At 44.8% G+C, this 24,832-nt stretch overlaps 1 protein-coding gene across 1 annotated transcript in view; it reads left to right on the top strand.

The window, feature by feature from the left end:
* The first annotated feature begins 22 nt into the window (after positions 1-22).
* LOC135546371 (periostin-like) overlaps positions 23-24,832 on the top strand; it is a 49,134-nt gene continuing 24,324 nt past the window's right edge. Inside the window, exons 1-3 of the mRNA XM_064974732.1 lie at positions 23-243; positions 1,031-1,129; positions 23,889-23,953. Coding sequence (XP_064830804.1) covers positions 125-243; positions 1,031-1,129; positions 23,889-23,953 — 283 coding nt within the window. The 5' untranslated portion in view covers positions 23-124. The remainder of the gene's footprint in view (positions 244-1,030; positions 1,130-23,888; positions 23,954-24,832) is intronic.

The raw sequence follows: 24,832 nt of genomic DNA, 5'->3' as shown, positions 1-24,832 counted from the left end.
CTCCCTCTTATTTCTTCAACCAGCCAGCCTAGTGAGTCTCTCCTACTATATAAGTTCCCTCTCCCAGCCAGATCCCATTTCTCAGTGTTTCTGTGTACCTGGAGGAGCTTCCTGGGATATCATCATGAAGATCCTGTTTGCAGCTCTCTTTGCTGTGTTTGTCCTGTCTAACTTTGACATGGCGGACTCCTCTTCTTATGATAAGATAGTCTACCACAGTAAAGTCAGGGCAAGAAAAGAGGGGTAAGTTTATTATTTTAAATTAGTATTGTTATTATTATTATTATTATCATTAGTAATAGTAGTAGAATTGTTATTGTTATTATTGGTATTATTATTTGTATTATTATTATTGGTATTATTACTGTTATTATTATTTGTATTATTATTACTGGTATTATTATTTGTATTATTATTATTGGTATTATTACTGTTATTATTATTTGTATTATTATTATTGGTATTATTACTGTTATTATTATTTGTATTATTATTATTATTGGTATTATTACTGTTATTATTATTTGTATTATTATTATTGGTATTATTATTTGTATTATTATTATTGGTATTATTACTGTTATTATTATCTGAAGGACTTGATCTGCATTTACTGATTTGTGCTGATGCATACACAAATGTGTCATGCAAAAGTTGTCCAAACTTTTGCTGAGTTGAAACACTACTCTTTTTCTGCTTTTATGATCATTTACTAAAACAAATTATAACAGAGACTTTCATTCTGAATGTGATTATTTCATCAATTCTAAGTTAATCATGCTTTAAAGTTCACTTAACAACATTTAAGAGCTAATGTAAATAAATTGCTATGTCAGATACATTTTTATGAAAGCAAAATTAACAAAAGTTAAATAACAAAAGTGAAATATACTGTGAATATGAAATAAGGATAAGAAATCAAACAAGCATACAGTATTTATTACATGGTATGCTGAGTGCGGAACACTTTAGATATTACAAATATGTTCATTTAACCATCTGTCTCCTCTGTTTCCCTGGCGACCGTTAGACCCAACGTGTGCGCTCTGCAGCAGGCCATGGGGACCAAGAAGAAGTACTTCAGCACGTGTCGTAATTGGTATCAAGGGGCCATCTGTGGAAAGAAAGCGTAAGTGAAGTTGAGTTTTTTGGGGGTTCCTCCAGGACACATTCTTTCCTTTGTGTTCAAATATGAATAATATGACACTGCTAGGTTAGGGTCCTCTGTATGGACCACAGAGGATGTGTCCCAAATTGCTCCGTATTACCAATATAGTGCACTACTTTTGGCCCATAGGGGGTTATAGGGCTCTGGTCAAAAGTAGTGCACTATACAAGGAATAGTGTGCCATTAAGGACACAGACATGGACCCAGGAATGATGAAGTCTCATGTGCCACACAGAAATGTCCAAATGGACACAGGGTGATCCCTAGTGCCATGGAAACTCCTATGGACCACATAACGTCAGAGCAGATAATAATAATCATCATTTGGTGGGTGCTTATATTTGTCCTTTTTCGCACATGTACAGGTGTGTATTAATACACTTGTGAATTGGTAATGTTTCTTTTTTTTCATATCCCAAATCCCCCTGAGACACCCTCAGAGAGTGGGTTCACAGCCAAGGGTAACATTCCCTCACTTGGAAGCCAGTGTAACAGATTTATGTGCCTTTCGTGAGGCACGGATTATACGGTGTATGTGTGGTGGTACAGAAAATACAGGGTATGTGTATGGTACGGATTATACAGGGTATGTGTGGTGGTACAGAAAATACAGGGTATGTGTATGGTACGGATTATACAGGGTATGTGTATGGTACGGATTATACACGGTATGTGCTATGGTACGGATTATACATGGTATTTGCTATGGTACGGTTTATACAGGGTATGTGTATGGTACGGTTTATACGGTGTATGTGTATGGTACGGATTATACAGGGTATGTGTATGGTACGGATTATACAGGGTATGTGTATGGTACGTGTTATACAGGGTATGTGTATGGTACAGATTATACAGGGTATGTGCTATGGTACGGATTATACAGGGTATGTGTATGGTACGGATTATACAGGGTATGTGCTATGGTACGGATTATACGGTGTATGTGTATGGTACGGATTATACAGGGTATGTGCTATGGTACGGATTATACAGGGTATGTGTATGGTACGGATTATACAGGGTATGTGCTATGGTACGGTTTATACGGTGTATGTGTATGGTACGGATTATACAGGGTATGTGTATGGTACGGATTATACAGGGTATGTGCTATGGTACGGATTATACGGTGTATGTGTGGTGGTACAGATTATACGGTGTATGTGTATGGTACGGATTATACAGGGTATGTGTATGGTACGGATTATACAGGGTATGTGTATGGTACGGATTATACAGGGTATGTGTGGTGGCACGGATTATACGGTGTATGTGTATGGTACGGATTATACAGGGTATGTGTATGGTACGTATTATACAGGGTATGTGTATGGTACGGATTATACTGGGTATGTATGGTACGGTGTATGTGTGGTGGGATTATACAGGGTATGTGTTATGGTACGGATTATACAGGGTATGTGTATGGTACGGATTATACAGGGTATGTGTATGGTACGGATTATACAGGGTATGTGTATGGTACGGATTATACAGGGTATGTGTATGGTACGGATTATACAGGGTATGTGTATGGTACAGATTATACAGGGTATGTGTATGGTACGGATAATACAGGGTATGTGCTATGGTACGGATTATACAGGGTATGTGTATGGTACGGATTATACAGGGTATGTGTATGGTACGGATTATACGGTGTATGTGTATGTACGGATTATATGGTGTATGTGTATGTACGGATTATACAGGGTATGTGTTATGGTACGGATTATACTGGGTATGTGTTATGGTACGGATTATACAGGGTATGTGTTATGGTACGGATTATACTGGGTATGTGTTATGGAATATACTGGGTATGTGTTATGGTACGGGTTATACAGGGTATGTGTTATGGTACGGTTATTATGTGTATGGTAGGTTATAAAGTATGTGTTATGGTACGGATTATACAGGGTATGTGTTATGGTACGGGTTATACTGGATGTGTTATGGTATGGGTTATACAGGGTATGTGTTATGGTACGGATTATACAGGGTATTATGGTACGGATGGGGGTATGTGTTATGGTACAGGTTATACTGGGTATGTGTTATACTGGGTATGTGTTATGGTATGGGTTAAACAGGGTATGTGTTATGGTATGGGTTATACAGGGTATGTGTTATGGTACGGATTATACAGGGTATGTGTATGGTACGGATGATACTGGGTATGTGTTATGGTACAGGTTATACTGGGTATGTGTTATGGTACGGGTTATACTGGGTATGTGTTATGGTATGGGTTAAACAGGGTATGTGTTATGGTACGGGTTATACAGGGTATGTGTTATGGTACAGGTTATACTGGGTATGTGTTATGGTACGGATTATACTGGGTATGTGTTATGGTACGGATTATACAGGGTATGTGTTACGGTACGGAATATACTGGGTATGTGTTATGGTACGGGTTATACAGGGTATGTGTTATGGTACGGTTATACTGGGTATGTGTATGGTACTGGTTATAAAGAGTATGTGTTATGGTACGGATTATACAGGGTATGTGTTATGGTACGGGTTATACTGGGTATGTGTTATGGTATGGGTTATACAGGGTATGTGTTATGGTACGGATTATACAGGGTATGTGTATGGTACGGATGATACTGGGTATGTGTTATGGTACAGGTTATACTGGGTATGTGTTATGGTACGGGTTATACTGGGTATGTGTTATGGTATGGGTTAAACAGGGTATGTGTTATGGTACGGGTTATACAGGGTATGTGTTATGGTACAGGTTATACTGGGTATGTGTTATGGTACAGGTTATACTGGGTATGTGTTATGGTACGGATTATACTGGGTATGTGTTATGGTACGGGTTATACAGGGTATGTGTATGGTACGGGTTAAACAGGGTATGTGTTATGGTACGGCTTATACAGGATATGTGTTATGTTACGGGTTATACTGGGTATGTGTTGTGGTACGGATTATACAGGGTATGTGTGGTGGTATGGCTTATACAGGGTATGTGTAGTGGTACGGTTTATACGGGGTATTGTAACGGCGTTCTTAGTTTGTCAAAAGAGAGTCGGACCGAAATGCAGCGTGTTGGTTACTCATGTTTTTAATGAATGAATCGCGGTACATGAAATAACTTATAAATACAAAAAAACAACAAATGGAACGTGAAACCTTTTACAGCCTATCTGGTGAACACTACACAGAGACAGGAACAATCACCCACGAAATACACAGTGAAACCCAGGCTACCTAAATACGGTACCCCATCAGAGACAACAAGAATCACCTGACTCTGATTGAGAACCGCCTCAGGCAGCCAAACCTAAACTAAACACACCCCTAATCAACCACAATCCCAATGCCTACAAAAAAAACAATATGACAACACAATAACATAAACCCATGTCACACCCTGGCCTGACCAACTAATTAACTAAAAACACAAAATACTAAGACCAAGGCGTGACAGAACCCCCCCACCCCCCCCCTAAGGTGCGGACTCCCGGACGCACCTCAAAACCATAGGGAGGGTCCGGGTGGGCGTCTGTTCATGGTGGCGGTTCCGGCTCGGGACGTGGACCCCACTCCATTAATGTCATAGTTCCTCCCCTACGCGTCCTGGGATAATCCACGCTCGCCGCCGACCATGGCCTAGTAGTCCTCACCCAGAACCCCACTGGACTGAGGGGTAGCTCGAGACAGAGGGGCAGATCGGGACAGAGGGGCAGCCTGGGACAGAGGGGCAGCTCGGGACAGAGGGGCAGCTCGGGACAGAGGGGCAGCTTGGAACAGAGGAAGCCCAGCACTGAGAGGAAGCCCAGCACTGAAAGGAAGCCCAGCACTGAGAGGAAGCCCAGCCAGGCAGTTGAATCCGGCAGATCCTGGCTGGCTGGCAGTTCTGGCAGATCCTGGCTGACTGGCGGATCTGGAAGAGTCTGGTTGACTCGCAGATCTGGAAGAGTCTGGTTGACTAGCAGATCTGGAAGAGTCTGGTTGGCTAGCAGATCTGGAAGAGTCTGGTCGACTAGCAGATCTGGAAGAGTCTGTTCGACTAGCAGATCTGGAAGAGTCTGGTCGACTGGCAGATCTGGAAGAGTCTGGTCGACTGGCAGATCTGGAAGGGTCTGGCTGACTGGCAGATCTGGAAGAGTCTGGCTGACTGGCAGATCTGGAAGAGTCTGGCTGACTGGCAGATCTGGAAGAGTCTGGCTGACTGGCAGATCTGGAAGAGTCTGGCTGACTGGCAGATCTGGAAGAGTCTGGCTGACTGGCGGATCCTGGCAGACTGACGGCTCTGGCTGCTTCATGCTGACTGACGGCTCTGGCTGCTTCATGCTGACTGACGGCTCTGGCTGCTCCATGCAGATTGACAGCTCTGGCGGCTTCTTGCAGACTGACAGCTCTGACTGTTCCATGCAGACTAACAGCTTTGGCAGCTCCTTGCCGACTGGCAGCTCCTTGCAGACTGGCAGCTCCTTGCAGACTGGCAGCTCCTTGCAGACTGGCAGCTCCATGCAGACTGGCAACTCCATGCAGACTGGCAACTCCTTGCAGACTGGCAACTCCTTGCAGACTGGCAGCTCCATGCAGACTGGCAGCTCCATGCAGACTGGCAGCTCTGGCTGCTCCAAGCAGACTGACAGCTCTGGCTGCTCCATGCAGACTGGCAGCTCTAGCTGCTCCATGCAGACTGGCAGCTCCTTGCAGACTGGCAGCTCCATGCAGACTGGCAGCTCCTTGCAGACTGGCAGCTCCATGCAGACTGGCAGCTCTAGCTGCTCCATGCAGACTAGCAGCTCTAGCTGCTCCATGCAGACTGGCAGCTCTAGCTGCTCCATGCAGACTGGCAGCTCTGGCTGCTCCATGCAGACTGGCAGCTCAGGCTGCTCCGAACAGGCAGGAGGCTCCGGCAGCGCTGGAGAGGAGAAAGGCTCTGATAGCGCTGAACAGACAGGAAACTCCAGCAGCGCTGTAGAAGAGGAAGGCTCTAGAAACGCTGAACAGGCGGGAGACTCCGACAGCGCAGGAGAGAAGAAAGGCTCCGACAGCGCAGGAGAGGCGAGGTGCACTGTAGGCCTGATGCGTGGTGCTGGCACTGGTGGTATTGGGCCGAAGACACGCACAGGAAGCCTGGTGCGGGGAGCTGCTACCGGAGGGCTGGGGTGTGGAGGTGGTACTGGATAGACCGGACCGTGCAGGCGCACTGGAGCTCTTGAGCACCGAGCCTGCCCAACCTTACCCGGTTGGATACTCTCGGTCGCCCTGCCAGTGCAGCGAGGTGGAATAGCCCGCACTGGGCTATGTAGGCAAACCGGAGACACCGAGTGCAAGGCTGGTGCCATGTAAGCCGGCCCAAGGAGACGCACTGGGGACCAGATACGTAGAGCCGGCTTCATGGCATTTGGCTCGACGCTCAATCTAGCCCGGCCGATACGCGGAGCTGAAATATACCGCACCGGGCTATGCACCCGCACTGGGGACACCGTGCGCACCACTGCATAACACGGTGCCTGCCCGGTCTCTCTAGCCCCCCGGTAAGCACAGGGAGTTTGCGCAGGTCTCCTACCTGCCGTAGCCATACTCCCTGAAAGCCCCCCCCCAAGACATTTTTGGGGCTGATTCCCGGGCTTCCATCCACGTCGCCGTGCTGCCTCCTCATACCAGCGCTCCTCTGCTTTAGCCGCCTCTAGTTCCTCCTTGGGGCGGCGATATTCACCAGGCTGAGCCCAGGGTCCTTTTCCGTCCAGTTTTTTCTCCCATGTCCAATTCTCCAAGTGGTGCAGCCTCTCCCACTGAAGCTGCTTCTGTTGCCTCTCCTGTAGCTCCTGCCTGTTAACACGCTGCTCGGTCCGTGTGTGGTGGGTGATTCTGTAACGGCGTTCTTCGTTTGTCGAAAGAGAGTCGGACCGAAATGCAGCATGTTGGTTACTCATGTTTTTAATGAATGAATCGCGGTACATGAAATAACTTGGATGCTGAGTAGTGTTCTATGCTCCTGGATGCTGAGCAGTGTTCTATACTCCTGGATGCTGAGTAGTGTTCTATGCTCCTGGATACTGAGTAGTGTTCTAGTTTGGCCGGTAGGGATATCCTTGTCTCATCTCGCACTAAAGACTCCTGTAGCGGGCCGGGCGTAGTGCGGACCGGGCGCAGTGCGTGCTGACCAGGTCTAGGCCGGCTTCCAGATTGGATGCGTGCTGTGTTAGGAAGCAATGCTGCTTGGTTGGGTTGTGTTTCGGAGAACGCATGGCTCTCGACCTTGGTCTCTCCCGAGCCGATAGGGAGTTGTAGCGATGAGACAAGACAGTAACTACTAACAATTGGATACCACGAAATTGGGGAGAAAAAGGGGGTAAAAAACAACAAAAAAACAAGTATGTGTAGATTTACGATCACCCTTTAGAACCAGTCAGAGTTCCCTATATAGTGCACTACTTTTGACCAGAGACAAAAGTAGTCACCTATATAGAGGATAGGGTGCCATTTGGGACGCAGGGGAGTTTTAGGAAAGATAACAAAAGGTCTGTTATCTTTGACTAATTTTGCCACTAACATCAGAGGAATGTCTGATGTATAAGGATGACCTGCCATCAAATGCCCTCTCATCATCTTCATCCATGTTGAGGAACAAAGAGACCTTTAATGGTACTATGACTGAACTTGATCTTGAGAGGGAGAGTAGTTGAGAAGGATAGGTTTAATTAACATAAACACGAACAGCAGTAAAGAATAATCTAGGAGGATGACGGACCATTAAATACCATCTCTTCATCTAGTGTATGTTGGGAAACAAAGACTACTCTGAAGAGAGTTCAGAGGGTTTAGTAATGAACGTCAAAGGAACAAGATTTAAGATTATACCCAAGCAAGCCTTCAACTCCTACATCAATGCACAATCACAAGCATTAAAAAGGTCCTGGTTACTATGGTTATGATGGTATTATTGTATGGTGAGCGTGGTCGCCGTAGGGACGCCACAGTGGTGCACCGCTGGTTCCTGGCTCTGATAGAGCAGTAATGTGTCAGCCATATTTACTGGTTGGAGGTTGAAACAGTGGAAACTCTTTGAGCACAGACAGAAAGGACAGAGCCCACATAGGGCAGAGAGGTTTCCACATAGTGCTGCTCACACGAAACAGACACAGTATAACCACATATTATAACAACCACATAGTATTTCAAGGATCACATTGGAAAAAAAGTATATTCCAAAGTACTTTCATGTGAAATATATTATTGTTAGTGTTCTATGCTAGCTAGGCTCCTGGATGTTGAGTAGTGTTCTATGATCCTGGATGTTGAGTCATGTTCTATGCTAGCTATGCTCCTGGATGCTGAGTAGTGTTCTATGCTCCTGGATGTTGAGTAGTGTTCTATACTCCTGGATGCTGAGTAGTGTTCTATTATAGCTATGCTCCTGGAAGCTGAGTAGTGTTCTATGCTAGCTATGCTCCTGGATGTTGAGTTGTGTTCTATGCTAGCTATGCTCCTGGATGCTGAGTAGTGTTCTATGATCCTGGATGCTGAGTAGTGTTCTATGCTAGCTATGCTCCTGTAAGCTGAGTAGTGTTCTATGCTAGCTATGCTCCTGGATGCTGAGTAGTGTTCTATGATCCTGCATGCTGAGTAGTGTTCTATGCTCCTGGATGCTGAGTAGTGTTCTATGATCCTGGATGCTGAGTAGTGTTCTATGATCCTGGATACTGAGTAGTGTTCTATGATCCTGGATACTGAGTAGTGTTCTATGATCCTGGATGCTGAGTAGTGTTCTATGATCCTGGATGCTGAGTAGTGTTCTATGATCCTGGATACTGAGTAGTTTTCTATGATCCTGGATGCTGAGAATTGTGTTCTATGATCCTGGATGCTGAGTAGTGTTCTATTATCCTGGATACTGAGTAGTGTTCTATGATCCTGGATACTGTGTAGTGTTCTATGATCCTGGATGCTGAGTAGTGTTATATGATCCTGGATACTGTGTAGTGTTCTATCCTCCTGGATGCTGTGTAGTGTTATATGATCCTGGATACTGTGTAATGTTCTATCCTCCTGGATACTGAGTAGTGTTCTATCCTCCTGGATACTGAGTAGTGTTATATGATCCTGGATACTGAGTAGTGTTCTATGCTCCTGGATGCTGAGTAGTGTTCTATCCTCTTGGATACTGTGTAGTGTTCTATCCTCCTGGATACTGTGTAGTGTTCTATCCTCCTGGATGCTGAGTAGTGTTATATGATCCTGGATACTGAGTAGTGTTCTATGCTCCTGGATGCTGAGTAGTGTTATATGATCCTGAATACTGAGAAGTGTTCTATCCTCCTGGATACTGAGTAGTGTTCTATCCTCCTGGATACTGTGTAGTGTTCTATCCTCCTGGATACTGAGTAGTGTTCTATGCCCCTGGATGCTGAGTAATGTTGTAGGATCCTGGATACTGTGTAGTGTTCTATCCTTCTGGATGCTGAGTAGTGTTCTATCCACCTGGATACTGAGTAGTGTTCTATCCTCCTGGATACTGTGTAGTGTTCTATCCTCCTGGATACTGAGTAGTGTCCTATCCTCCTGGATACTGAGTAGTGTTCTATCCTCCTGGATACTGAGTAGTGTTCTATCCTCCTGGATGCTGAGTAGTGTTATATCCTCCTGGATGCTGAGTAGTGTTATATGATCCTGGATGCTGAGTAGTGTTATATGATCCTGGATGCTGAGTAGTGTTCTATGATCCTGGATGCTGAGTAGTGTTCTATCCTCCTGGATTCTGAGTAGTGTTCTATGATCCTGGATACTGTGTAGTGTTCTATGATCCTGGATGCTGAGTAGTGTTCTATCCTCCTGGATGCTGAGTATGTTCCCTCCTGGATAATGAGTAATGTTCTGGATAGTAGTGTTCTATCCTCCTGGATACGGAGTAGTGTTCTATCCTCCTGGATACTGAGTAGTGTTCTATGCTCCTGGATACTGAGTAGTGTTCTATGCTCCTGGATACTGAGTAGTGTTCTATGCTCCTGGATACTGAGTAGTGTTCCCTTCTGGATGCTGAGTAGTGTTCTATCCTCCTGGATACTGAGTTGTTCTATCCTCCTGGATACTGAGTAGTGTTCTATCCTCCTGGATACTGAGTAGTGTTCTATGCCCCTGGATGCTGAGTAATGTTGTAGGATCCTGGATACTGTGTAGTGTTCTATCCTTCTGGATGCTGAGTAGTGTTCCCTCCTGGATACTGAGTAGTGTTCTATCCTCCTGGATACTGTGTATCCCTCCTGGATAGTGTCTATCCTCCTGGATACTGTAGTGTTCTATCCTCCTGGATACTGGATGTTCTATCCTCCTGGATGCTGAGTAGTGTTATATCCTCCTGGATGCTGAGTAGTGTTATATGATCCTGGATGCTGAGTAGTGTTATATGATCCTGGATGCTGAGTAGTGTTCTATGATCCTGGATGCTGAGTAGTGTTCTATCCTCCTGGATTCTGAGTAGTGTTCTATGATCCTGGATACTGTGTAGTGTTCTATGATCCTGGATGCTGAGTAGTGTTCTATCCTCCTGGATGCTGAGTAGTGTTCTATCCTCCTGGATAATGAGTAGTGTTCTATGCTCCTGGATACTGAGTAGTGTTCTATCCTCCTGGATACGGAGTAGTGTTCTATCCTCCTGGATACTGAGTAGTGTTCTATGCTCCTGGATACTGAGTAGTGTTCTATGCTCCTGGATACTGAGTAGTGTTCTATGCTCCTGGATACTGAGTAGTGTTCTATCCTTCTGGATGCTGAGTAGTGTTCTATCCTCCTGGATACTGAGTAGTGTTCTATCCTCCTGGATACTGTGTAGTGTTCTATCCTCCTGGATACTGATTAGTGTCCTATCCTCCTGGATACTGAGTAGTGTTCTATGATCCTGGATGCTGAGTAGTGTTCTATGATCCTGGATGCTGAGTAGTGTTCTATGATCCTGGATGCTGAGTAGTGTTCTATGATCCTGGATACTGAGTAGTGTTCTATGATCCTGGATGCTGAGAATTGTGTTCTATGATCCTGGATGCTGAGTAGTGTTCTATTATCCTGGATACTGAGTAGTGTTCTATGATCCTGGATACTGAGTAGTGTTCTATGATTCTGGATACTGAGTAGTGTTCTATGATCCTGGATGCTGAGTAGTGTTCTATTATCCTGGATACTGAGTAGTGTTCTATGATCCTGGATACTGAGTAGTGTTCTATGATTCTGGATACTGAGTAGTGTTCTATGATCCTGGATGCTGAGTAGTGTTGTATGATCCTGGATACTGAGTAGTGTTCTGGATACTGAGTAGTGTTCTATGGATGCTGAGTAGTGTTATATCTCCTGGATGCTGAGTAGTGTTATATGATCCTGGATGCTGATCCTGGATGCTGAGTAGTGTTCTATGATCCTGGATGCTGAGTAGTGTTCTATCCTCCTGGATTCTGAGTAGTGTTCTATGATCCTGGATACTGTGTAGTGTTCTATGATCCTGGATACTGAGTAGTGTTCTATGCTCCTGGATACTGAGTAGTGTTCTATCCTTCTGGATGCTGAGTAGTGTTCTATCCTCCTGGATACTGATAGTGTTCTGGATACTGTGTAGTGTTCTATCCTCCTGGATACTGAGTAGTCCTGGATACTGAGTAGTGTTCTATGATCCTGGATGCTGAGTAGTGTTCTATGATCCTGGATGCTGAGTAGTGTTCTATGATCCTGGATGCTGAGTAGTGTTCTATGATCCTGGATACTGAGTAGTGTTCTATGATCCTGGATGCTGAGAATTGTGTTCTATGATCCTGGATGCTGAGTAGTGTTCTATTATCCTGGATACTGAGTAGTGTTCTATGATCCTGGATACTGAGTAGTGTTCTATGATTCTGGATACTGAGTAGTGTTCTATGATCCTGGATGCTGAGTAGTGTTCTATGCTCCTGGATACTGAGTAGTGTTCTATGATCCTGGATACTGAGTAGTGTTCTATGATTCTGGATACTGAGTAGTGTTCTATGATCCTGGATGCTGAGTAGTGTTGTATGATCCTGGATACTGAGTAGTGTTCTATCCTCCTGGATACTGAGTAGTGTTCTATGCTCCTGGATGCTGAGTAGTGTTCTATGCTCCTGGATGCTGAGTGGTGTTCTATGCTCCTGGATGCTGAGTCGTGTTCTATGCTCCTGGATACTGTGTCGTGTTCTATGCTCCTGGATGCTGAGTCGTGTTCTATGCTCCTGGATACTGTGTAGTGTTCTATGCTCCTGGATACTGTGTAGTGTTCTATGCTCCTGGATACTGTGTAGTGTTCTATGCTCCTGGATACTGTGTAGTGTTCTATGCTCCTGGATGCTGAGTGGTGTTCTATGCTCCTGGATGCTGAGTGGTGTTCTATTCTCCTGGATGCTGAGTGGTGTTCTATGCTCCTGGATGCTGAGTGGTGTTCTATGCTCCTGGATGCTGAGTAGTGTTCTATGCTCCTGGATGCTGAGTAGTGTTCTATCCTCCTTGATACTGTGTAGTGTTCCATCCTCCTGGATACTGAGTAGTGTTCTATGCCCCTGGATGCTGAGTAGTGTTCTATGCTCCTGGATGCTGAGTAGTGTTCTATGCTCCTGGATGCTGAGTGGTGTTCTATACTCCTGGATGTTGAGTCGTGTTCTATGCTCCTGGATACTGTGTCGTGTTCTATGCTCCTGGATGCTGAGTGGTGTTCTATGCTCCTGGATACTGTGTAGTGTTCTATGCTCCTGGATACTGTGTAGTGTTCTATGCTCCTGGATACTGTGTAGTGTTCTATGCTCCTGGATACTGTGTAGTGTTCTATGCTCCTGGATGCTGAGTGGTGCTCCTGGATGCTATGCTCCTGGATGCTGAGTGGTGTTCTATTCTCCTGGATGCTGAGTGGTGTTCTATGCTCCTGGATGCTGAGTGGTGTTCTATGCTCCTGGATGCTGAGTAGTGTTCTATGCTCCTGGATGCTGAGTAGTGTTCTATGCTCCTGGATGCTCTGTAGTGTTCTATGCTCCTGGGTACTGAGTGGTGTTCTATGCTCCTGGATGCTGAGTGGTGTTCTATGCTCCTGGATGTTGAGTCGTGTTCTATGCTCCTGGATACTGAGTAGTGTTCTATGCTCCTGGATGCTGAGTAGTGTTCTATGCTCCTGGATGCTGAGTAGTGTTCTATGCTCCTGGATGCTGAGTGGTGTTCTATGCTCCTGGATGTTGAGTCGTGTTCTATGCTCCTGGATACTGTGTCGTGTTCTATGCTCCTGGATGCTGAGTGGTGTTCTATGCTCCTGGATACTGTGTAGTGTTCTATGCTCCTGGATACTCTGTAGTGTTCTATGCTCCTGGATACTGTGTAGTGTTCTATGCTCCTGGATACTGTGTAGTGTTCTATGCTCCTGGATGCTGAGTGTGTTCTATGCTCCTGGATGCTGAGTGGTGTTCTATGCTCCTGGATGCTGAGTGGTGTTCTATGCTCCTGGATGCTGAGTAGTGTTCTATGCTCCTGGATGCTGAGTAGTGTTCTATGCTCCTGGATGCTCTGTAGTGTTCTATGCTCCTGGGTACTGAGTGGTGTTCTATGCTCCTTGATGCTGAGTGGTGTTCTATGCTCCTGGATGCTGAGTGGTGTTCTATGCTCCTGGATACTGAGTGGTGTTCTATGCTCCTGGATGCTGAGTGGTGTTCTATGCTCCTGGATGCTGAGTAGTGTTCTATGCTCCTGGATGCTGAGTAGTGTTCTATCCTCCTGGATACTGAGTAGTGTTCTATCCTCCTGGATACTGTGTAGTGTTCTATCCTCCTGGATACTGAGTAGTGTTCTATCCTCCTGTATACTGAGTAGTGTTCTATCATCCTGGATGCTGAGTAGTGTTATATCCTCCTGGATGCTGAGTAGTGTTATATGATCCTGGATGCTGAGTAGTGTTCTATGCTCCTGGATGCTGAGTGGTGTTCTATGCTCCTGGGTACTGAGTGGTGTTCTATGCTCCTGGATGCTGAGTGGTGTTCTATGCTCCTGGATGCTGAGTGGTGTTCTTTGCTCCTGGATACTGAGTGGTGTTCTATGCTCCTGGATGCTGAGTGGTGTTCTATGCTCCTGGATGCTGAGTGGTGTTCTATGCTCCTGGATGCTGAGTGGTGTTCTATGCTCCTGGATGCTGAGTGGTATTCTATGCTCCTGGATACTGAGTGGTATTCTATGCTCCTGGATGCTGAGTGGTGTTCTATGCTCCTGGATACTGTGTCGTGTTCTATGCTCCTGGATACTGTGTATTGTTCTATGCTCCTGGATGCTGAGTGGTATTCTATGCTCCTGGGTACTGAGTGGTGTTCTATGCTCCTGGATGCTGAGTGGTGTTCTATGCGACTGGATGCTGAGTGGTATTCTATGCTCCTGGATGCTGAGTGGTGTTCTATCCTCCTGGATGCTGAGTGGTATTCTATCCTCCTGGATGCTGAGTGGTATTCGCTACAACATACTTTCATTGTCAGTTTTGTTGACTCTCTCCTTAAACTGCCCTTAACAACTTCTGAGTCTTTTGGAGAGGATCAGCTTGAGCAAAATGATGTGTAGTATCACTGATCTACAAAGTATAGTATTCCCTGACAAATAATAGTATTTGTGGAACCTGGGTCCAGCGACTGTCAAGCCAACACCTTAACTGTTACACAAGCAGGTTCAAACCTCTTGGCTTAACGATTCATGTGTTGGCTTGACATTCGCTGGATCAGGATCCGGGTCCCGGTCAGGGCTACCTTCCGAATTCGCTACAACATTCTTCCATAGTTGGTTTCATTGACTGTCCCCTTACCTGCCCATAATTGACCCATTTTAAGCCACAACTTCCGAGTCTGTTGAAGAGGATTAGTTTGAGCAAAGTGAGATGCGGAACAGTTCCTAGCATTTTCTACCTGCAGCAAGCCTAATGGATAGTGCTGGATAGAACCCCCCCCCCACACACACACACACACACACACACAAAAAACAACCAAACAACTGGCCCTGCTCATAATGATAGGTCACATCATTAGTAATGATCTGTTTATTTGGAACAGCACAGTTTTCTCCATTGACCAGATGCCAGTACTACAGTAGTATTGGTTTGGCTAGCTGACATACAGAGATCTCCAGTCTAAAGTAGAGCTGCTCACCAGACAGAGGGAAGTTTCCAACCCCTTGGCCAGGCCAGAGGGAGTCTTGGTTCTCCTGTATGTGCGTGGGAGAGTGGAGGTGGTTTTGCTGACTGTGCCTCATCAGGGCATGTGTGATCTCATGCCTGGCTCGTCCCCCCACTCTTCCTCTTCTCTGTGTTTCCAGGGGCTAAGTTCAAAAGAACTTATGGCAGTCAGCCATGAGCCATGAACTCTCCTCATCTGGCACCTTAGCCAATTCCCTCAAACTCAAATCTGGACCTCGAAGGCAGTTCCACTGCGTTTTTTCATAGTTTCCCTCTAACCAGAGACTGATTTAGACCTGGGACACCAGGTGGATGCAATTAATGATCAGGTAGAACAGAAAACCAGAAGGCTCCGGACCTCTTAGGGTAAGAGTTGAATACATCTGTCCTATATAGTGCAATACTTTTGACCAGAGCCCTATGGGTCCATATGGGTCCTGGTCAAAGAGGTGCATTATATAGAAAATAGGGTGCCATTTGGGACATAGCCACTCTCCTAGTAAGGCAGGCCTTGATATGCTCTGTTTCTCTCTGCTGACTCTTACTGAGGGACGATAGCTCTGTTTCCCTCTGCTGACTTACTGAGGGATGATAGCTCTGTTTCTCTCTGCTGACTCTTACTGGGGGATGATAGCTCTGTTTCTCTCTGCTGACTCTTACTGGGGGATGATAGCTCTGTTTCTCTCTGCTGACTCTTACTGAGGGATGATAGCTCTGTTTCTCTCTGCTGACTCTTACTGAGGGATGATAGCTCTGTTTCCCTCTGCTGACTCTTACTGAGGGATGATAGCTCTGTTTCTCTCTGCTGACTTACTGAGGGATGATAGCTCTGTTTCTCTCTGCTGACTCTTACTGGGGGATGATAGCTCTGTTTCCCTCTGCTGACTCTTACTGGGGGATGATAGCTCTGTTTCTCTCTGCTGACTCTTACTGGGGGATGATAGCTCTGTTTCCCTCTGCTGACTCTTACTGGGGGATGATAGCTCTGTTTCTCTCTGCTGACTCTTACTGAGGGATGATAGCTCTGTTTCTCTCTGCTGACTTACTGAGGGATGATAGCTCTGTTTCTCTCTGCTGACTCTTACTGAGGGATGATGCTCTGTTTCTCTCTGCTGATAGAGGGATGATAGCTCTGTTTCTCTCTGCTGACTCTTACTGAGGGATGATAGCTCTGTTTCTCTCTGCTGACTTACTGCTCTGTTTCTCTCTGCTGACTCTTACTGGGGGATGATAGGTTTCTCTCTGCTGACTCTTACTGAGGGATGATAGCTCTGTTTCCCTCTGCTGACTCTTACTGAGGGATGATAGCTCTGTTTCTGTTTGACTCTTACTGGGGGATGATAGCTCTGTTTCCCTCTGCTGACTCTTACTGAGGGATGATAGCTCTGTTTCTCTCTGCTGACTCTTACTGAGGGATGATAGCTCTGTTTCCCTCTGCTGACTCTTACTGGGGGATGATAGCTCTGTTTCTCTCTGCTGACTCTTACTGAGGGATGATAGCTCTGTTTCCCTCTGCTGACTCTTACTGAGGGATGATAGCTCTGTTTCCCTCTGCTGACTCTTACTGAGGGATGATAGCTCTGTTTCTCTCTGCTGACTCTTACTGCTGACTCTTACTGAGGGATGATAGCTCTGTTTCCCTCTGCTGACTCTTACTGAGGGATGATAGCTCTGTTTCTCTCTGCTGACTCTTACTGGGGGATGATAGCTCTGTTTCTCTCTGCTGACTCTTACTGAGGGATGATAGCTCTGTTTCCCTCTGCTGACTCTTACTGAGGGATGATAGCTCTGTTTCTCTCTGCTGACTCTTACTGGGGGATGATAGCTCTGTTTCCCTCTGCTCACTCTTACTGAGGGATGATAGCTCTGTGCGTGCGTACACGCTTGCGTGCATGTATGTCTGAGGGAGGAGCCGGGATGACAGCCCAACACACTGTAGCCTCATCGTCTGTCGCTCTGAAGGAAACAAGCCACTGTAAACCTCACTCCATCCTGCCCTCGACCCCCCTCTCTCTCCAGTCAAACTGTTGATTTAGACAAGGCTGTCTTGTCCTATTATGGACCCAGCTACCACTGGAACACTGGAGATCATGTGGAAATGTTTTTCTGGTTTGCAGGGGGACCGCTGATGAAGAAGCACAGCTGGACTTAAGTTCCAAGCCACCAAAGACTGAGCAACAAGCAACCATTATTCAAAAACCATTACTCTGGAAAAAAAGAAACTAAACCCCCAACTACCATCATCCAGACATGAGTTAGTGAGTTATCTAGGATCAGCATCATGCAGGGTCAGCTCACTGGGCACAGATGTAAATTCCATATCTAATTTTGTTAAAATATCTTGGGAACAACATTGATTCAACCAGTGTGTGCCCAGCTGGAGTGTTCCTACAGCATAATGCTTTCTACAGAGATCTGTAACCCACAATTGATATTTCAGTATCAAACTGGACACCCATCTCGTACTATAGCATACTTCATGTATCATTGTATTTGTATATTCAGCATTTGCTGGTTTGTGGTACTGTTTAGAATTTCTGCAGCTGAAAACAGTTGAATGACATGCTGTCCAGTGGTGTACTTGTAAATCACGCTGCCTCACGTCTGCCTCTGGCTCAGAAAATGCTTACTTACATTTGACATTTTAGTCAGTTCTTCTTCTTAATCAGTGGAATACACCATGTGGCATTTACTGGCATATCATAAAGCAATGTCTGTGAGTTCTCCTCTCTCAACAATACCTCTGGCTCTGCACAAATTGAAGCATACTTGTTCTGCTTTAACGAGTCATGTCATGGTTTATGAGGTGTGGGATTATGAAATGGACTAGCTAGGTGGTTCTAGAGTACGTCCCAAATGGCACCCTTTCCCCTTTATAAAAAGTAGTGCACAATATATAGAGTAGGGTGCCATTTAGGACCCAGATAGTGCCCTTCTGTGGTTTTTGTCTATTAAAACAAGGAAGGGCTCTGCTTATAGTAAATTGATTTAACTTTGATGCCACCTTGGTGCCCATGTGGTACTGTTTACAGTTTGAATACCTTTATAGGAGCTGATTACCACTAAAGAGAGAGATGGAGAGTAGTTACGGGGCCTCTGGGGTTTCTCAGAGTGGATAAATCAGACTTTCACTGTACTGTAACTCTCACTCACAGTCAAAGTGTGCACAAACACACACACACACACACACACACAGATACACTCGCTCTCACGCACACACACCCATGAACACACACGCTCAGACATGCTGATCTACAGGTTAAGGCCCTTTATATAGTTAACAGCTGCAGGTTGGATTTCCGCCTCTTTATAACTTAATAATTCTTCGCAGTAATTTATAGCTACTGTGTCCTGTCCTGTTCCCATTCAATTAGAATAACAGAACTTCACTTCAAATCAAATCAAACTGTATTTGTCACACAAATACAAATGCGCTGAATACAAGTGTAGACTTTACTGTGAAATGCTTTACTTACAAGCCCTTAACCAACACTGCAGTTCAAGAAGAAGAAAATATTTACCAAGTAGACTAAAATAAAAAGTAATAATAAAAAGTAACACAATAAGAATAACAATAACGAGGCAATATACAGGGGGCACCGGTACCGAGTCAGTGTGCAGGGGTACAGGCTAGATGAGGTAATCTGTACATGTAGGTGGGGGCGAAGTGACTATGCATAGATAACAAACAAAGTGCGAGTAGCAGCAATGTACAAAAGAGAGAGGGGGTGGGTGGTCAATGTAAATTGTCCGGTAGCGATTTTATGAATTGTCTTATGGCTTGGGGGTAAAAGCTGTTGAGGAGCCTCTTAGTCCTAGACTTGGCGCTCCGGTACCGCTTGCCATGCAGTTGCAGAGAAAACAGTTCATAACTTGGGTGACTGGAGTCTCTGAGGATTTTATGGGCTTTCCTCTGACATCACCGATTATATAGGTCCTGGATGGCAGGAAGCTTGGCCCCAGTGATGTACTAGGCCGTTCGCACTACCCTCTGTCGTGCCTTATGGTCAGACGCCGAACAGTTGCCTTACCAGGCGATGATGCAGTCGGTCAGGATGCTCTTGGTGGTGCAGCTGAAGAACCTTTTGAGGATCTGGGGACCCATGCCAAATATTTTCAGTCTCCTGAGGGGGAAAGGTTTTGTCGTGCCCTCTTCATGACTGTCTTGGTATGTTTGGACCATGATAGTTTGATGGTGATGTGGACACCAAGGAACTTGAAACTCACATCGACTTCACATTTTGATACAAGTCTCAAAACATCTAACATCTGCCTGGGTGGACGAGATTACAAAACATTAGAATTTGAGACAGTCCATGTGCAGAGGTGTCATATGAATACATGGGATATGTCCCATTTGGCACCCTATTCCCTTTATAGTGCGCTACTTTTGACCAGGGCCAATAGGGCTCAGGTCAAAAGTTATGCGCTATGAAAGGAATAGGGTGCCTTTTGTAATCTTGTCCACCCAGACAGCTGTTAGATGTTTTGAGACTTGTATCAACATATGAAGAGAAGTTATGTTATTCTAATTGAATGGGAACAGGACAGGACACCGTTACAACAAAGAGTTATTAAGATATAAAGAGGTGGAAATCCACCCAGACAGCTGTTAGATGTTTTGAGACTTGTATCAACATATGAAGAGAAGTTATGTTATTCTAATTGAATGGGAACAGGACAGGACACCGTTACAACAAAGAGTTATTAAGATATAAAGAGGTGGAAATCCACCCAGACAGCTGTTAGATGTTTTGAGACTTGTATCAACATGTGAAGAGAAGTTCTGTTATTCTAATTGAATGGGAACAGGACAGGACACTGTTACTACAAAGAGTTATTAAGATATAAAGAGGTGGAAATCCACCCAGACAGCTGTTAGCTATCGTCTGAAAGCATCAGTCTTCGATACAGTTCATGTGTACTGCAGAGGTGTCATACAGATAGATGATGATATCAAACAGTTTCCCAGATAACAATTCTAGGGAGCGAAAATGGATTTGTAATGTTCCCATAATGTTTGTGTCCAATTTTCCATTAGTTAGAGGAACATTCTATCTATGTTAACAAAAACCTTCAGATATTTTTTTTTTGCACGGTTTGGTGTTAGAGTTAGGAGAACATTCCCTTAATGTCAAAAAGAAAATAGCAATAATGTGGGTTACCATGTTCTCAGAATGTACAATAATAATGTTCTAGACATGAGTCATGGGATGCTGCAAGAACATTAATGTGTCCAGTTTTCTGTGGGTTAGGAGAATATTCCATCAACTTCCCCCCCAAAAGTTCCTCCAAACATACCAAGTTCTATTTGACTAGAACCCTTTTCCTACAATTTCCGTGGCCCAGCGGAAAATGAATTAACATAATACAAAAATCCTCATCAAAATCTGCCTGTTTAAGCTACACTCTTAGAAAAAAAAGTGCTATCTAGAACCCAAAGGGTGTATTTGGCTGTCCCCATAGGAGAACCCTTTCCACAGAGGGCTCTACATGTAACCTAAAAGGGTTCTACCTGGAACCAAAAAGGGATCTTCAAAGGGTTCTCCTATGGGGACAGCCAAATAACCCTTTTGAAACCTTTTTTTTAAGGTAGAGACATCAGTTATTTCACATGGGCTGCATCTCAATCCACCATATCTCTCTGGCAGAGTTAAAGCAATGTTTGTCAAACCATAAGACATGCTGAAAGTAAGTCTTCTCGCGAAAACATCTAAAGCGTCTGAATGTTTTGGCCTACCCCTCTGGTAAGAAGAGACTCTCACCACGCTGCTCTCTGTTTTGCTCTTCGACCCCCACAAGCATCAAGGAACTTGTCTGAACTCGATACAGCCTCTTCTGACAGCTTCTGTCTGTAGCGTCCGAACAGTTTGGGGTATAAACTAATATATGTCTCTCACAGACACACTACTGCACATATCGGTTGTTTTGCTCTATGATGCCCACAAGCCTCACAAGACTCATCTGAAGGTCCCCAGTACCAGTTAAAAAAATGAATGGAAATACACTGAATAAAAATATAACGCAACATGTAAAGTGTTGGTCCCATGTTTCATGAGCTGAAATAAAAGATCCCAGAAATTTCCCATATGCAGAAAAATCGTTTTTCTCTCAAATGTTGTACACACATTTGTTTACATCACTGTTAATGAGCATTTCTCCTTTGCCAAGGTAATCCATCCACCTGACAGGTGTGCCATATCAATGAGCTGATGAAACTGCATTGTTATTACACAGGTGCACCTTGTGCTGGGGACAATAAAAGGCCACTCTAAAACATGCAGTTTTGTCACACAAAACAAGTTTTGAGGGAGTGTGCAATTGGCATGCTGACTGCAGGAATGTCCACCAGAGCTGTTGCCAGAGAATGTAACGTTCATTTCTCTACCATAAGCTGCCTCCAACTGTGTTTTAGAGAATTCAGCAGTACGTCCAACCGGCTTCACAACCGCAGACCATATGTATGGCTACGTGAGGGCGAGCGGTTTGCTGATGTTAACGTTGTCATGCCATTCATCTGCCGACATCACCTCATGTATTAGCACGATAATACACGGCCCTATGTCGCAAGGATCTGTACACAATTCCTGGTAGTTGAAAATGTCCCAGTTCTTCCATGGCCTGCATACTCACCAGACATGTCACCCTTTGAGCTTGTTTGGGATGCTCTGATCCATGCCCCTACCTTTTGTTTTTACTGTATCTGTGATCAACAGATGCATATCTATATTCCCAGTCATGTGTAATCAGTCCATAGATCAGGGCCTAATGAATTTATTTAAATTGACTGATTTCTTTATATGAACTGTAACAGTAAAACCTTTGAAATTGTTTTATTTTGCATTTGTATTTGTGTTCAGTATATATATGGAGATAGTTCAGTGCCTAAAATAAGGGGTTGAATACATGTAAAAGAAATGTATATATAGTTTCCTGATCTTTCTTGTACTGTATCTCTCAGATATAGGACAAACATTTCAGAACAAACTCTCTTCTTGGGACCCCAAGGGGTGCACATTTAGGTTTTTGTCCTAGCACTATACAGCTGATTCAAATAATCAACTAATCATCAGGCTTTGATCATTTAAATCATCTGTATACTGTTAGGGCAAAAACCAAAACGTGTTCCCTTTGGGATTCTGAGGACCGAGTTTGGGGAAGGCTACTCTAGAGGGTTAATGACTTAAAGTTGAGGGAATGTTTGTTGTTAGCTGGGTTGTAATGTCATGGAGTTTAATTAAAGAGCCTCTGAAAACCTGATGAGGCCTGTTCTGTGTTTGTGTCTCTGTGATTACGATGGATTTTAAAAGCTGTTTAATTTATATGAAAGATTACAGTGCCATTTCCTCCCATCATTTCCCCCCCAAGTCATTTCTAATGAGTGAGTCTGTTTCAGTTTCCACACCGCCCATTCAATAGTTTGTGGTAAATGAGGGAGTTGAAAGGTTAAATTTCATAACCAAGGTTTCCGACTGCTTATGGATTTGATTGCAACGTGCTACTTCAAGACCCAAAGCATAATGTCTTAGAGCTTAACCAAGGCTGATTCATGGACTAGAAGGCGAGACTAATAGTTTAGTTGCAAAGGGGCAGGGTCCTTGGTAAATGGTACCCTATTCCTTACAAAGTGCATTATATATGGAATAAGGTGCCATTCTGGAGGCAGACATTGTTTATGCATACAATGTGGTAGCTTTACCCTGGAGGCGTGCTGGCCTGGGCCCTGGGACCACATGGCCTTATGGGTAATAAAACAGATAATGAGGACCATGTGGAAACATCTGAACTCACACACACATACCCACACACAGGAGCATGAAACAGCCTTTCTATAAAGACATTAGTGATGATTCAGCTGAAATATACTAGGATGAACTCCAGGATAAATATACGATGTGCTCTGTTGTACTGAAAGACCTTCTAGAACACTGTAATTACATGGGATGTGGGGATCACTGTTTATGTACCCCGACTCTGAATATTCAAACAGAGGATAGGGTATGTCTCTGTACCTAGCTTGTGACCTGTCTATCTGTCTGTGTCTGTGTGTCGTCTCTGTCTCTAAAGCGTGATCTGTGTGGGATGTCTCCATCTCTCCCTCCTTTCTGTCTCTAATGTGTGTGTCCCTGTGTTGTCTGTAGGACGGTGCTGTATGAGTGATCTGTCCCTAAACATGACGTGTCTGTGTCTCTATGTCTGTAGGACGGTGCTGTATGAGTGATCTGTCCCTAAACATGACGTGTCTGTGTCTCTATGTCTGTAGGACGGTGCTGTATGAGTTTATGCGTGATCTGTCTGTGGTACATTGTCTATGTCTCTGAACTTGGTCTATCTGTGTCTCTCTATCTGTAGGACGGTGCTGGTGCTGTACGAGTGATCTGTTTATGCGTGATCTGTCTGTGGTACATTGTCTATGTCTCTGATCTTGGTCTATCTGTGTCTCTCTATCTGTAGGACGGTGCTGGTGCTGTACGAGTGATCTGTTTATGCGTGATCTGTCTGTGGTACATTGTCTATGTCTCTGAGCTTAGTCGATCTGTGTCTCTCTGTCTATAGGACGGTGCTGTATGAGTGCTGTCCAGGGTACATGAAGCTGGACGGAATGAAAGGATGTCCTGCAGGTATGTAGCTACAGTCGGTTACTGTAATGGCTTTCCTCCACCTCCCTCTCTGACGAAGAGGTGGAACAAGGATCGGACCAAAATGCAACGGGGTTCGTTCGATACATCTTTAATAATGAAGAACACGAACAATACAAAACAATAAACGTCGAAAACCGAAACAGCCCTGACTGGTGCAACAAACACAGAGACAGGAGCCCCCCCCCAAGAAATATTTGGGGCTGACTCTCGGGCTTCCATCCACGTCGCCGCGCTGCCTCTTCATACCAGCGCCTCTCAGCTCTCTCCGCCTCCAGTTCTTCTTTGGGGCGGCGATATTCTCCAGGCTGATCCCAGGGTCCTTCTCCGAACAATTTCTCCTCCCAAGTCCTGAAGTCCTGTGATCGCTGTTGCTGCCTTTGTTGCTTCTCCTGTGGCTCCTGCCTGTTGACACGTTGCTTGGTCCGTTTGTGGTGGGTGATTCTGTAACGGCTTTCCTCCACCTCAATCTCTGAAGAAGAGGTGGAACCAGGATCGGACCAAAATGCAACGTGGTTCGTTCGATACATCTTTAATAATGAAGAACACAAACAATACAAAACAATAAACGTCAAAAACCGAAACAGCCCTGACTGGTGCAACAAACACAGAGACAGGAACAATCACCCACAAACACACAGTGAAACCCAGGCTACCTAAATATGGTTCCCAATCAGAGACAACGATAATCACCTGACTCTGATTGAGAACCGCCTCAGGCAGCCATAGACTAATCTATATACCCCACACAACCCCAAGACGAAACACACTACAAATAAACCCATGTCACACCCTGGCCTGACTCAATAAATGAATATAACATAATAAATATAGACCAGGGCATGACAGAACCCCCCTAAG

The sequence above is a fragment of the Oncorhynchus masou genome, chromosome 9, assembly GCF_036934945.1.
Source record: "Oncorhynchus masou masou isolate Uvic2021 chromosome 9, UVic_Omas_1.1, whole genome shotgun sequence".
Lineage (NCBI taxonomy): Eukaryota > Metazoa > Chordata > Actinopteri > Salmoniformes > Salmonidae > Oncorhynchus > Oncorhynchus masou.
Note: the sequence above shows the minus strand (reverse complement) of the source record. Positions and strands in the feature narration are given on the sequence as shown.